Source organism: Schistocerca cancellata, chromosome 12 (genome assembly GCF_023864275.1).
Source record: "Schistocerca cancellata isolate TAMUIC-IGC-003103 chromosome 12, iqSchCanc2.1, whole genome shotgun sequence".
Taxonomy (NCBI): domain Eukaryota; kingdom Metazoa; phylum Arthropoda; class Insecta; order Orthoptera; family Acrididae; genus Schistocerca; species Schistocerca cancellata.
Genome location: NC_064637.1, coordinates 156,732,170 through 156,747,722, shown reverse-complemented (window position 1 = coordinate 156,747,722; position 15,553 = coordinate 156,732,170). Strand labels below are relative to the sequence as shown.

The 15,553-nt window shown below is 46.7% G+C and overlaps 1 protein-coding gene across 1 annotated transcript in view; it reads right to left on the bottom strand.

The window, feature by feature from the left end:
• Positions 1 to 15,553, bottom strand: part of LOC126109661 (nascent polypeptide-associated complex subunit alpha, muscle-specific form-like) — a 232,183-nt gene that overhangs the window by 83,838 nt on the left and 132,792 nt on the right. Inside the window, exons 4-6 of the mRNA XM_049914707.1 lie at positions 13,683 to 13,782; positions 6,114 to 6,358; positions 2,193 to 2,415 (exon numbers count right to left, since the gene is read on the bottom strand). Of these exons, the coding sequence (XP_049770664.1) occupies positions 2,193 to 2,415; positions 6,114 to 6,358; positions 13,683 to 13,782 (568 nt within the window). The remainder of the gene's footprint in view (positions 1 to 2,192; positions 2,416 to 6,113; positions 6,359 to 13,682; positions 13,783 to 15,553) is intronic.

The following is a 15,553-nucleotide window of genomic DNA, read 5'->3' as shown; positions in this document are numbered from 1 at the left end:
TGCTCTAGAAGGTGTAAGTCAACTACCCTGGCCAGCAAGATCTCCGGATCTGTCCCCCATTGAGCATGTTTGGGACTGGATGAAGCGTCGTCTCACGCGGTCTGCACGTCCAGCACGAACGCTGGTCCAACTGAGGCGCCAGGTGGAAATGGCATGGCAAGCCGTTCCACAGGACTACATCCAGCATTTCTACGATCGTCTCCATGGGAGAATAGCAGCCTGCATTGCTGCGAAAGGTGGATATACACTGTACTAGTGCCGACATTGTGCATGCTCTGTTACCTGTGTCTATGTGCCTGTGGTTCTGTCAGTGTGATCATGTGATGTATCTGACCCCAGGAATGTGTCAATAAAGTTTCTCCTTCCTGGGACAATGAATTCACGGTGTTCTTATTTCAATTTCCAGGAGTGTACATTAGATACATATTCACTGAAGAGCCAAAGAAATTGGTACACATGCCTAATATAGCATAAGGCCCCGACGATCACCCAGAAACGCCGCAACAGACCACCCGGTCTGCAAAAAATCAAATGGCTCTGAGCACTATGGGACTTAACATCAGAGGTCATCAGTCCCCTAGAACTTAGAACTACTTAAACCTGGCTAACCTAAGGACATCACACACATCCATTGCAGAGGCAGGATTCGAACCTGCGACCGTAGCAGTTGCGCGGTTCCAGACTGAGCGCCTTTTTTTTTCATTTTGTTCGATATAGTTCGTTGCGTTTAGTCTGGGCGGACGTCACAAGACAGCCGTTCAAGTTGATCGTTGATGCCTCGACTCAGTTTTTTTTATTACAGAGAGCACGCAGCCGTCTGACCGAACGCGCTACCGTGCCGGCAAGCGCCTAGAACCGCTCAGCCACAACGGGCTGCAGCTGGTCTGCCTCGTGTAGCGTTATATCCAAATGGTTTATAAATGTTAAGCTACATTCACATCCAATGATGGCACCTTTCGTGTGTTGAAACCGGTTATCCAGTAAACAGCGTTTAAGCGATCTTGGATTTTGAATTATTTCTACTTAAATATGTTACCTAGACAAATGAATTCCCAAAATTTGATTACATTGTTTTTTGATACTGCGATCTTTTTTTCCGTCAGTGTGACTATCTTCAGAATATATGATCTCAAAATTTTATGAAAACCTAATGAAAATATTTTTGAAGTGCCAATCGCCTGTCGCCCACCATGAAAGCTGCAACGCCCAGCAGCGGGCAGCAGGGACGAGGTTGACCGTATATAAAGAAATCATCCACTCCATATTGTCGCATCGAATTAATCGAAGACTGCAGATAGGTAATCCAATAACCAGATTCCTAAAGTGGCCTGTTGTTTGCCTTCGTGAACGATTCGTGTCAGCAACTTCAATTAAATGCATGCACAAGGTGACTTTTGCCGTGGTCGGCCGGTGTGGCCGAGCGGTTCTAGGCGCTACAGTCTGGAACCGCGCGACCGCTCGAATCCTCCCTCGGGCGTGGATGTATGTGATGTCCTTAGGTTAGTTAGGTTTAAGTAGTTCTAAGTTCTATGGGACTGATGACCTCAGAAGTTGAGTCCCATAGTGCTCAGAGCCATTTGAACCATTTTGAACTTCTGCCGTGTCTCCTATGTTCCCCCTGTTGAGCACCTCCAATGTGAGTTACAAACTTGGACAGACCCTGGGTAAACTGAAATGCCTCTGTCTTCTGGAAGTGAGGTACGTAATTTAAGTGGAGTCGTCTTCTGAAACCCCAGAGGTACCTTCGAATAACCCTCTATCTAGCCGTGACCCTGGTTCCCACATTGACATTTAAAGAAGATTGCATCAACGCTAAGGGGGAAGTCTGAATGACGAACATCATTATCAGGCCCCCAATAAGTTTGTCACACCGTACTGACAGAGGGCTCTGTGTGTATAGTCTGTGGAACGCATCTGTACACAAATAGGAGTGGACAACGTGGTGAACGAGTCAGTGAGGATTGCTACAACATTGGACCATAGAATAAGATATGAGCTAAGTGGATTTACCAAATAAGTACTTCAGTCAGGTACCATTCTGTAGAGAAAGTTGGCATGATCACTGAATAGAAGGTGGGGTGTAGATATGGAGGAGCAGAGAACTGGAGAACGCCTTTACTGAGCGGTGGATGCGGTGACAGTGATAAGATACCAGCAAGTGTCGACAGTGATGACGTCAGGGCTGCACTCACCGCTACGACCCGCACCCGGCGGGTCGGAGCCCGCGGTCAGCGACTGGTTGTGGTCGGACATGGCGGGGACCGGCGGCATGTCCAGCAGCGGCGGCAGGTCCAGCTCAGGGGGCAGCGGGGGCGGCGACGGCGGCGGCGACGTCTGCGTCTCCGGGGACTCCGTGGCTGGACGGCTCTCGCCGGCGAGGGCGTCCAGCGGCAGCGGCTTCTCCTTGTCCAGACCCTGCACAAGGCGCGAGGGTGAGGTGGGCAGAGGTAAGGAAAACTGTGAGGGTTAAGTGGGTAGTAAGGGCGTGGAAAGTAGGAAAGAAAGTCTCTTCGTGTACCTGTTACTCTGTTCAATAGCATTTGTCTGGCAGAGATTGTTACAGCTAAATTTTTTATGTACCTATGGGTATAAATATACGAAACTGAGTAAATAGGACAAGTACCCAGTGGAGTTGTATTGTTACGATTGACGTCGGTTTTCAGGAGGGTTTTGGAGCATATACTGTATTCAAACATTATGAATCACCTCGAAGGGAACGATCTATTGATACGTAATCAGCAAGGTTTCAGAAAACATCGTTCTTGTGCAACGCAGCTAGCTCTTTATTCGCACGAAGTAATGGCCGCTATCGACAGGGCATCTCAAGTCGATTCCGTGTTTCTAGATTTCCGGAAAGCTTTTGACACCGTTCCTCACAAGCGACTTCTAATCAAGCTGCGGGCCTATGGGGTATCGTCTCAGTTGTGCGACTGGATTTGTGATTTCCTGTCAGGAAGGTCGCAGTTCGTAGTAATAGACGGCAAATCATCGAGTAAAACTGAAGTGATATCAGGAGTTCCCCAGGGAAGCGTCCTGGGACCTCTGCTGTTCCTGATCTATATAAATGACCTGGGTGACAATCTGAGCAGTTTTCTTAGGTTGTTCGCAGATGGTGCTGTAATTTACCGTCTAGTAAGGTCATCCGAGGACCAGTATCAGTTGCAAAGCGATTTAGAAAAGATTGCTGTATGGCGTGGCAGGTGGCAGTTGACGCTAAATAACGAAAAGTGTGAGGTGATCCACACGAGTTCCAAAAGAAATCCGTTGGAATTCGATTACTCGATAAATAGTACAATTCTCAAGGCTGTCAATTCAACTAAGTACCTGGGTGTTAAAATTACGTACAACTTCAGTTGGAAAGACCACATAGGTAATATTGTGGGGAAGGCGAGCCAAAGGTTGCGTATCATTGGCAGGACACTTAGAAGATGCAACAAGTCTACTAAAGAGACAGCTTTCACCACACTCGTTCGTCCTCTGGTAGAATATTGCTGCGCGGTGTGGGATCCTTACCAGGTGGGATTGACGGAGGACATCGAAAGGCTGCAAAAAAGGGCAGCTCGTTTTGTATTATCACGTGATAGGGGAGAGAGTGTGGCAGATATGATACACGAGTTGGGATGGAAGTCATTAAAGCAAAGACGTTTGTCGTCGCGGCGAGATCTATTTTCGAAATTTCAGACACCAACTTTCTCTTCCGAATGCGAAAATATTTTGTTGAGCCCAACCTAGATAGGTAGGAATGATCATCAAAATAAAATAAGAGAAATCAGAGCTCGAACAGAAAGGTTTAGGTGTTCGTTTTTCCCGCGCGCTGTTCGGGAGTGCAATGGTAGAAAGATAGTATGATTATGGTTCGATGAACGCTCTGCCAAGCACTTAAATGTGAATTCCAGAGTAATCATGTAGATGTAGATTAGGACAGAAGTGGATGAAATGATGTAAGAAGAACAGTGAGAACTTTGTATTTTGTGTTTATTGGAGTGTAGATATTGCCAGCACTGTCAGGCTGTCCTTGAAAAGTATATATGCAAGCAGAATTGTATTAAATACCCTGTGAGACAAACGTCCGTGAAAAACATAGTTTTTGTGATTTGTCAATCCAGGTGTAAACTATTTTCCCCGCTGCAGAAGACTTTTTAAAGTCGAGTAGAGGTACATAACAATTTCGTTTGTTCTCTGAGGCAGTGTAACATTTGAGGTTATGAGAAAAGAAGTTACACATGTGTGTATGTGTCTAACCACGATGACACTTTTTTTCCAAAGAACAGTGAGACAGTGGCTTAGGGGAATAATGGGATGATTTGTCACTCTTATTTTACGATCGAGGAAGCTTTTTTTTTTGAGAATGAGAACATGGTCCAAGTAGGCTGTATTCTTTTCATTATCCGTCCAATTGGCCCAATTCCAAGCATGAGCCATTTTCAAGCACATTTCTTAAGCTTCCAGCTTCATTTCATATTCTAAGGTGGAGGCTCAAGAGAGGTGCTTGAAAATGACCCACGGTTGAAATTGGCAATGAAAAGAATACAGCCTATTTGGACCAAGTTCTACTACACGTTGAGGTTGTGTGCCCCTCCCTCTCCCCCCACACACAAAAAAATAAAATTTAAAATCTATGAAAGATCTGAATGAAGCTTGTGTGGAATATGGGATGCAAATAAACACAGAAAAAATAAAAAGTATGTTCAAAAATGTTCAAATGTGTGTGAAATCTTATGTGACTTAACTGCTAAGGTCATCAGTCCCTAAGCTTACACACTACTTAATCTAAATTATCCTAAGAACAAACACACACACCCATGCCCGAGGGAGGACTCGAACCTCCACTGGGACCAGCCGCACAGTCCATGACTTGAGCGCCTCAGACCGCTCGGCTAATCCCGCACGGCACAAAAAGTATGGTCATCAGTACAAGGCGCAGACTGTCCACTATTAAATAGGACAATTTACAATTAGCCAAGTAAGTGCATTTAAATATCTTGGAAGCACAATAACTGAAGACTTGAAATGTCACCAGGAGGTGAAAACTCGAATTGCCATAGCGAAGAAGGCATTCAACAGAAAGAGGAGAGACTTAGGTGGTAAATTAGATAAAGCTCTAAGGAAAAAGCTTGGCAAATGTTTTGTCTGGAGTGTGGCACTATATGGGGCAGAAACATAATCGCTGAGGCGGGAGGATGAAAAAAGGTTAGAAGCAATTGATATGTGGCCGTGCGGTTCTAGGCGCTACAGTCTGTAACCGAGCGACCGCTGCGGTCGCAGGTTCGAATCCTACCTCGGGCATGGATGTGTGTGATGTCCTTAGTTAGGTTTAATTAGTTCCAAGTTCTAGGCGACTGATGATCTCAGAACTTAAGTCGCATAGTGATCAGAGCCATTTGAACCATTTTGAGATGTGGATGTGGAGGAGAACGGAGAGAATAAGCTGGATGGAAAGAGTGAGTAATGAAAGAGTATTGGAAAGGGCTGGTGAGAGAAGATGTCTGCTGAAGGTTGTAAGAAAAGGAAAAAGAAATGGTTGGGACATTCATTGAGAAGGGAGTGCTTGCTAGCAGATGCTTTGGAAGGATTGGTTTGTGGGAGAAGACTGAGAGGAAGGAGGAGATACAAGATGATAGACGACATAAAGGGAAGAGGAAATTATGCAGACCTGAAGAGGATGGCAAAAGACTGGACAGCCTTGAGAACTACCATGTGAAAACCTGCCTACTGGCAGAATGATGATGAGGATGATGATGATGATGAAGCAAAAAGAGTAAAACTACCTGCAGATTGAGAGTAAAAATGATGTGGCATGTTCAGGGTACGTGGATTGAGATGGAGACAATAGAGTGTACTTGTGTTTCATAAATAGATAAGAGAATTGTATTCATTGCTTCTTGTGAGGCAGTTTTATTAAGTGACAGTTATTATGAGACTGGAATATATCCAACAAATGATGGAGGGCTTTGGGTGCAAGGAGCACTTTTGCATGAAAAGGTTGACACAAGAGAGGCATTTGTGGTGGGTCACATCAAATTTGTCAAAAGACTTACGAAGAAGACATATGTAAATACAACGAAATGAAGTGTGCCACAGGGATGAATGCTGGGTCCTGCACAACTGCTCACCGCGGTCTTGTCGGGCGCGCCCTTCTTGGCGAGCCTGGTGTCCTTCTTGGGGAAGGCGGCCGCGGGAGGCGTGCCCTTCTGCTGGGCCGACACCTCGGCGGCGGCGGAGAACTGCGGGGGCGGCTGGCCCGCCGGGTCGGGGGCGTCGGTGAGGCGCAGCTGCTGCCAGTAGGGCGAGCCCGCCCCCACCTCTGGAACTGGGGCTGGAGCTGGAGCTACTTCCGGATCTGGCATAGACGGCGCCGCTGGAAGGAACACTCCCAGTGTTAGCACTGCCACCACACCAAGTACACAGCAGCGATATTAATAAATGAAAAATTCTGCTTTGTCACTAACTGAGTGGAAATCGGGTGGATGTTATTAACAGCTTTGTTATTAGCTTGCAAACAACTGGTGGTTACAATGGAGATAAAGAGAAATTATCTCCGCCTCTTTTCCGTTTCCAACTAAATACAGTTCTGAGATATAGACTTCAACTAAGTATGGAAGGGAGCTGGGGCACTGGCGATGCAAAACGGATACATCTAAATGGTGCACTGATAATTTCAATCTTTCGAGAGACATCGTCCAATTGGGACTAGAGATAAGGTCGATTTTTAACACTTGTCCTGCAGCGAGACGGGAGTCAATGTCCTCGATTTTTGGAATGGTATAATAAGTACCTCAGCGGTTTCAGAAGGTTGTAAGTAGGCCGTTTAGGTTTTAATGTTGGTAACGTCACCTAGCAGTCTGTATGAAAATCACTGGCTGTGCTGTGTGCAGTCTGTGGCAGGTTGGCGTTCTTGGAATATTCGCCATTGTAGCGTTGGGCAGTTGGATGTGAACAGCGCGTAGCGTTGCGCAGTTGGAGGTGAGCCGCCAGCAGTGGTGGATGTGGGGAGAGAAATGGCAGAATTTCCATCAGAAAGAGTAAATTTGTAAGATTGGATATCATGAACTGATATATGTATGATGACGTTGGAACACTATTAAGGTAAATACATTGTTTGTTCTCTATCAAAATCTTTCATTTCCTAGACTATGCCTATCAGTAGTTAGTGCCTTCAGTAGTTTGAATCTCTTATTTAGCTGGCACTAGTGGCGCTCGCCGTATTGCAGTAGCTCGAGTAACGAAGATTTTTGTGAGGTAAGTGATTCATGAAAGGTATAGGTTATTGTTAGTCAGGGCCCTTCTTTTGTAGGGATTATGGAAAGTCAGACTTCGTTATGCTAAAAATATTGTGTGTCAGTTTAGTGTTGATCAGAATAGGTAAAGAGCGAAATGTCTGAGTACGTTCAGTCCTGCTCAGCTGTTTGAAAATCAAATAATGTAAGAGGTTTATCAGCACAGTCATTCATAAATTTTTGTAAGGGGACGTTTCAAGGTGACTGTGCGGAGACTACAAGGTGGGGCAAGTAAAAGTGGCCTGGACGAGTGTGGTTAATGTATGCATTAATTACACTCCGAAAAGCACGCACCACATGTAAGCCCGCCATGTGAGCCACACCAGTACGGAGCGTAGTGTGGGTTGTGTCAGTGTGAGTGGATCACTGCAGAGGGGACGATGGGACTCGCAGTGGAACAGTGGGTGTTCGTTGTGGAAAGTTACGTGACAGCAAAGTCGCGGAAACGGTGTGGTCAGTTGTTTGCTGAAGGGTTTATTGGTGTCAAAGTGCCGGCAGAGAGTGCCGCGCAACGATTAGTCAAAAAACGGCGTCAGACAGGATCTGTTTTCCACAACTCAAAACACATTCCGAAACGTGCCCTCGCACCAGAAAATGTGGCTGCAATTCACCTGAAAAAGCTTCAGGGTCCGACGAAACCAACTCGGTGCTCTTTGCAAGACTAGCATTACACTTCGAGTATGTGGACGAATACTCCGCCTGAAACTGCATATGCTTCCCGACCGAGTGTCTGTTGTTCATGGTCGGCCGCGGTGGTCTCGCGGTTCTAGGCGCGCAGTCCGGAACCGTGGGACTGCTACGGTCGCAGGTTCGAATCCTGCCTCGGGCATGGGTGTGTATGATGTCCTTAGGTTAGTTAGGTTTAAGTAGTTCTAAGTTCTAGGGGACTGATGACCACAGCTGTTAAGTCCCATAGTGCTCAGAGCCATTTGAACCATTTGTTGTTCATGCATTAAAATCAGCAGACGTTCCTCAGAGCCTCCAGTTTCGTAAGTGGCTGTTTACTGAGATAACAATGAATTACTTGGAAGGTTCAAATGCGTCTGAGCACTATGGGACTTAACACATGAGGTCATCAGTCCCCTAGAACTTAGAACTACTTAAGGACATCACACACATCCATGCCCGAGGCAGGATTCGAACCTGCGACCGTAGCGGTCGCGCGGTTCCACACAGAAGCGCCTAGAACCGCTCGGCCACACCGACCGGCTGTCTGGTTTCACCTGAGTGGTTACGTCAACTCACAGAATCACAGGTTTTGGGCAATCTGCGTAACTGGAGACTCGGCATAACTTCCACGAAACGCCACTGCACGGTCAGAGCCGCGCGGAGTGGCCGTGCGGTTTGAGGCGCCATGTCACGGATTGCGCGGCCCCTTCCGCCGGAGGTTCGAGTCCTCCCTCGGGCATTGGTGTGTGTGTTGTTCTTAGCGTAAGTTAGCTGAAGCAGTGTGTAAGTCTAGGGACCGATGACTTCAGCAGTTTGGTCCCTTAGGAATTCACACACATTTGATCGGAAGGTTGGGGTTTAGTGAGCAGTCTCTGCACGCCGCGTTGTTGGTCCCATCTTCTTTCGTCAGACGCTGACTTCGGCGCGTTACATTGGCAACATTTTGAAACCGTTTGTAGCAGCATTAAAGGAGGAGGAAAATACCTACAGTTACTTCGAACAGGGTAGAGCAACTGCCCTTACAGCCGGCCGAACCTTGGAGCACATTTACACAATCTTCACAACTGACGGAGTTGTTAACAGAGGTCACTCTGGTGGCCGCCCTAGCTGGCCAACCAGGTCACCTGATCTGTCAGTGTGCGATTACTTTGCGTGGGATCTAAAGTGTAGTAAAACTTTGAACATAGCTGCTAAGGTTCAGTGACCGTGCCAGAATTATATTGCAACAAATAAGCCCTCGGTCACAAATATTAAGTCAAAATTGACCAGGTTTCGACGCTACTATGAGCGTCACCTTCAGAATTAAACCAACTGTTCTAAAACATAATAGATATATAAGACATTAATAAACTAAAGTGTGTACTGATTGGAAAGAGATGCAGTACTTAGAAGCCACATTCTAAAAAAATCTAAGCCGGAAAGGTGACGTCATGAAAAGTTGTAAATAAGATGGCGAGCCTCTAAGGGCTGCTCGTACATGAGTGAATACGGGTTGCAACAAAACTGACGTGCCCACGTTAGAAAGTGTGGGCAAGTAAACATGGTGTTGCTACGAGCGCCATCTAGTAGCCGCAGAAACGTCACCGCCACAGCTCTCTTCCAAGAGCACTGACGAGGCACATGTTTACAGGCAACAGTCCAATGAATGTCAGGTGAGCAAGTCCTTGCGCTAGTGCTGACCTCTCGTGATTCCGAGAACATTTCAAACCCCCTCTCCCCCCCTCCCCCCTCCCCACAACGCACACACACGCACACACACACACACACACACACACACACACACACACACACACACAAATATATATATGGTGGTCAGCAGCAGTCTGTATCATCGCCATCTGTGTCTCGTGTGTGTGACGTCGTTTAGTGTTTTTGGTGTCCGCCATCCCGCTACTACGTTCACTTGTGCCGTCGGATTCATCGGTGTTATGTGCGCCGTGTCAACGTGTTTTCAGTGTTGTTATCGTCACGTGTGAACGGCTCCGTGTTTTTTGTGTCTCTGTGACCTCTATCTTTTGCCCGTCACTATGTTCATTATAATTCTCCATTCTTGTACTATTGTGAACACTATGGCTTAAGAGCGGCGTAGTGTGCCGCTGACAGCCTACCTGATTTCTACAGGTATTAAAATAACAATAAAGTAAAAAAAAAACAGCAGTCTGTAAATCCTTTAACAGCGTTGCAGGGTAGGTTGAGACATAATTGGTAAGAAATAAGAAAACATTTGATACGTTGCGACAGAACGTCGTTCAAACTTAGTGAGTTGTTGATAATAGCGTCTTTGTCGCCTTTAAGGCATTCTTGACTAAAAACATCTCACCATGTCCGATCTCAAAGGTAAGTAACGCTCACGACCGTTACAGCGTGTATTTAAAGCGAACTTTATTTTCATCTTCATAGTGGGGCTGCTAGCCCCATTCTCATGCGATCGACGCGAAATGTGAATATAATTCACCTTTCATATGTACAAACACGCTTATCAACTTTCGTTGATGTCTCACAACTCGTTGTTGGTGTTGCGATTTTTTTTCGTCATTGTATATGGACCTTGTTCAACAATACTTTATGTAACAGAGATAGCTGGTTAAGATGCAAAAAAGAGGAAGAATCATACAATGATTTAATATTATTTGATTATTTATAATCGAGCAGCAATTTCTTCAGTTAGAAAAAAATCTGCAGCAATTCTTGTGTTTTGTCCGCATTTTGTTTTTGGAATTTGTAACTGATTATGTCGTAATTAATGATCTCATAATCCGTTGTATACCGAACACAACATTGATATTCTGGTTTCCTTTTCAGGCGTTCGCGGCGTTAGTTGTTGTGGCAGACCGCTAACTTATAATGTAACCACGCATATACAGGGTGTTTCAAAAATCATCAGTATATTTGAAACGGCAATAAAAACTAAACGAGCAGCGATAGAAATACACCGTTTGTTGCAATATGCTTGGGACAACAGTACATTTTCAGGCGGACAAACTTTCGAAATTACAGTAGTTACAATTTTCAACAACAGATGGCGCTGCAAGTGATGTGAAAGATATAGAAGACAACGCAGTCTGTGGGTGCGCCATTCTGTACGTCGTCTTTCTGCTGTAAGCGTGTGCTGTTCACAACGTGCAAGTGTGCTGTAGACAACATGGTTTATTCCTTAGAACAGAGGATTTTTCTGGTGTTGGAATTCCACCGCCTAGAACACAGTGTTGTTGCAACAAGACGAAGTTTTCAACGGAGGTTTAATGTAACCAAAGGACCGAAAAGCGATACAATAAAGGATCTGTTTGAAAAATTTCAACGGACTGGGAACGTGACGGATGAACGTGCTGGAAAGGTAGGGCGACCGCGTACGGCAACCACAGAGGGCAACACGCAGCTAGTGCAGCAGGTGATGCGACAGCGGCCTCGGGTTTCCGTTCGCCGTGTTGCAGCTACGGTCCAAATGACGCCAACGTCCACGTATCGTCTCATGCGCCAGAGTTTACACCTCTATCCGTACAAAATTCAAACGCGGCAAACCCTCAGCGCCGCTACCATTGCTGCACGAGAGACATTCGCTAACGATATAGTGCACAGGATTGATGACGGCGATATGCATGTGGGCAGCATTTGGTTTACTGACGAAGCTTATTTTTACCTGGACGGCTTCGTCAATAAACAGAACTGGCGCATATGGGGAACCGAAAAGCCCCACGTTGCAGTCCCATCGTCCCTGCATCCTCAAAAAGTACTGGTCTGGGCCGCCATTTCTTCCAAAGGAATCATTGGCCCACTTTTCAGATCCGAAACGATTACTGCATCACGCTATCTGGACATTCTTCGTGAATTTGTGGCGGTACAAACTGCCTTAGACGACACTGCGAACACCTCGTGGTTTATGCAAGATGATGCCCGGCCACATCGCACGGCCGACGTCTTTAATTTCCCGAATGAATATTTCGATGATCGTGTGATTGCTTTGGGCTATCCAAAACATACGGGAGGCGGCGTGGATTGGCCTCCCTATTCGCCAGACATGAACCCCTGTGACTTCTTTCTGTGGGGACACTTGAAAGACCAGGTGTACCGCCAGCATCCAGAAACAGTTGAACAGCTGAAGCAGTACATCTCATCTGCATGTGAAGCCATTCCGCCAGACACGTTGCCAAAGGTTTCGGGTAATTTCATTCAGAGACTACGCCATATTATTGCTACGCATGGTGGATATGTGGAAAATATCGTACTATAGAGTTTCCCAGACCGCAGAGCCATCTGTTGTTGACAATTGTAACTACTGTAATTTCGAAAGTTTGTCTGCCTGTACTGTTGTACTGTTGTCCCAAGCATATTGCAACAAACGGTGTATTTCTATCGCTGCTCGTTTAGTTTGTATTGCCGTTTCAAATATACCGGTCATTTTTGAAACACCCTGTATAAGATATTAATAAACTAAAGTGTGTACTGATTGGAAAGAGATGCAGTCCTTACAAGCCACATTCTAAAAAAATCGAAGCCGGAAAGGTGACGTCATGAAAAGTTGTAAATAAGATGGCGAGCCTCTGTTGCTACGAGCGCCATCTAGTAGCCGCAGAAAGGTCACCGCCACAGCTCTCTTCCAAGAGCACTGACGAGGCACATGTTTACAGGCAACAGTCCAATGAATATCACGTGAACGACTCGTTGCGTTAGTGCTGACCTCTCGTGCTGATTCCGAGAACATTTCAAACCCCCTCCCCCCCCCCCCTCCCCTCCCCCTTGCCCACCACGCACACACACGCACACACAGACACACACACACACACACACACACACACACACACACACAAATATATATATGGTGGTCAGCAGCAGTCTGTAAATCCTTTAACAGCGTTGCAGGGTAGGTTGAGACATAATTGGTAAGAAATAAGAAAGCATTTGATACGTTGCGACAGAACGTCGTTCAAACTTAGTGAGTTGTTGATAATAGCGTCTTTGTCGCCTTTAAGGCATTCTTGACTAAAAACATCTCACCATGTCCGATCTCAAAGGTAAGTAACGCTCACGACCTTTACAGCGTGTATTTAAAGCGAGCTTTATTTTCATCTTCATAGTGGGGCTGCTAGCCCCATTCTCATGAGATCGACGCGAAATGTGAATATAATTCACCTTTCATATGTACAAACACGCTTATCAACTTTCGTTGATGTCTCACAACTCCTTGTTGGTGTTGCGATTTTTTTTCCGTCAGTGTATATTGACCTTGTTCAACAGTACTTTATGTAACAGAGATAGCTGGTTACCATTCTAATTATCAAATGCAAAAAAGAGGAAGAATCATACAATGATTTAATATTATTTGATTATTTATAATCGAGCAGCAACTTCTTCAGTTAGGAAAAAATCTGCAGCAATTCTTGTGTTTTGTCCGCATTTTGTTTTTGGAATTTGTAACTGATAATGTCGTAATTAATGATCTCATAATCCGTTGTATACCGAACACAACATTGATATTCTGGTTTCCTTTTCAGGCGTTCGCGGCGTTAGTTGTTGTGGCAGACCGCTAACTTATAATGTAACCTCGCATATCCCTCCATCAGCTCCCCTGCTGACGTCATTGACAAAGAGTGTACTCTGAATAGCGGGTCGATCATTTACTGTTCTCTAGTGAGCATTAAGTGTGGCTCGAGTCTGGTTTGAGGTGGATGGCTACAGGGGGGGGCTGGCCTGTTTCCGTGTCGGTGACTGTGATCCAGTGTGGAACTGGCGTGTACTCACGTGCTGCCTGGCTGGAGTCGTCCGCCACTGGAACGCAGCGGTCCTGGTCCTTCTGGAAGCCCGCGCAGCACTCCTCCACCAGCCGGTCGCGAGACACCACCTGCACACGAGCTCACTCTGCACCACCCGACACTCAACTCACTGCGCTACGGAGGATCACGAGAAAGGGCTTAAATGCAGTAATTACAAAGCATAAGATCCTAGCGGGAGAAGAAAATAAAAATAGAAAACAACAGGACTAAATGAACGCAACTGCATTGACTAGCTACGAAAAAACAAGACGCCTTATGCAACGGTGACTCGGCTTGCCATTGATCGATAGTGTTGTTCGGTGTCCTGCTGAGGGATACTGTCCAACTGTCGAGTCTGGTCGTCCAAATCCCGAGCTGGTTGGAGGTTCAGGCCCATAATGCTCCAATCGTTCAATTGGGTAGAAATCCTGCGACGTTGTTGGCCAAGGTGGGGTTTGACAAGCACCAAGACAAGCAGTAGAAACTCTTGTCGTATGCGGACGAGCGTTACGTTGCTGCGGGTATAATGATGTGAGGTCCTAGCTATCACGTTTGTCTCACTGGTTAGACGCCTCTACGGGGAGGATAAGTCGATTATGGTACGACGACTGGAGAGCCTAGCTGTAGCGGAACACGTTTTCGAAGACGGTGATCACGAAATAAAACTTAGTGAAACAAACGTGATAGCTAGGACCTCGCATTATTATATCCGCATGTATAGAGAAGCTATAGAGATCTACCAGCACGAAAATAATTTTAATAAAAAAGAAGAAGGATTAAAAGTAGACCATGGCGGTCGACTTTGCACCAACGAAGTGATAATCGATTACCTGTAATCGAGAGAGGTGGCACTAGCCAGAGATAGTTTTAAAGTCTAAAGCACGTAAAGAGTGGTGGCGGAATCTAAGCGCTATATACACTCCTGGAAATGGAAAAAAGAACACATTGACACCGGTGTGTCAGACCCACCATACTTGCTCCGGACACTGCGAGAGGGCTGTACAAGCAATGATCACACGCACGGCACAGCGGACACACCAGGAACCGCGGTGTTGGCCGTCGAATGGCGCTAGCTGCGCAGCATTTGTGCACCGCCGCCGTCGGTGTCAGCCAGTTTGCCGTGGCATACGGAGCTCCATCGCAGTCTTTAACACTGGTAGCATGCCGCGACAGCGTGGACGTGAACCGTATGTGCAGTTGACGGACTTTGAGCGAGGGCGTATAGTGGGCATGCGGGAGGCCGGGTGGACGTACCGCCGAATTGCTCAACACGTGGGGCGTGAGGTCTCCACAGTACATCGATTAGGGACACTGTTGCTCCTGGGGTATCGGCGAGGACCATTCGCAACCGTCTCCATGAAGCTGGGCTACGGTCCCGCACACCGTTAGGCCGTCTTCCGCTCACGCCCCAACATCGTGCAGCTCGCCTCCAGTGGTGTCGCGACAGGCGTGAATGGAGGGACGAATGGAGACGTGTCGTCTTCAGCGATGAGAGTCGCTTCTGCCTTGGTGCCAATGATGGTCGTATGCGTGTTTGGCGCCGTGCAGGTGAGCGCCACAATCAGGACTGCATACGACCGAGGCACACAGGGCCAACACCCGGCATCATGGTGTGGGGAGCGATCTCCTACACTGGCCGTACACCACTGGTGATCGTCGAGGGGACAGTGAATAGTGCACGGTACATCCAAACCGTCATCGAACCCATCGTTCTACCATTCCTAGACCGGCAAGGGAACTTGCTGTTCCAACAGGACAATGCACGTCCGCATGTATCCCGTGCCACCCAACGTGCTCTAGAAGGTGTAAGTCAACTACGCTGGCCAGCAAGATCTCCGGATCTGTCCCCCAATCAGCATG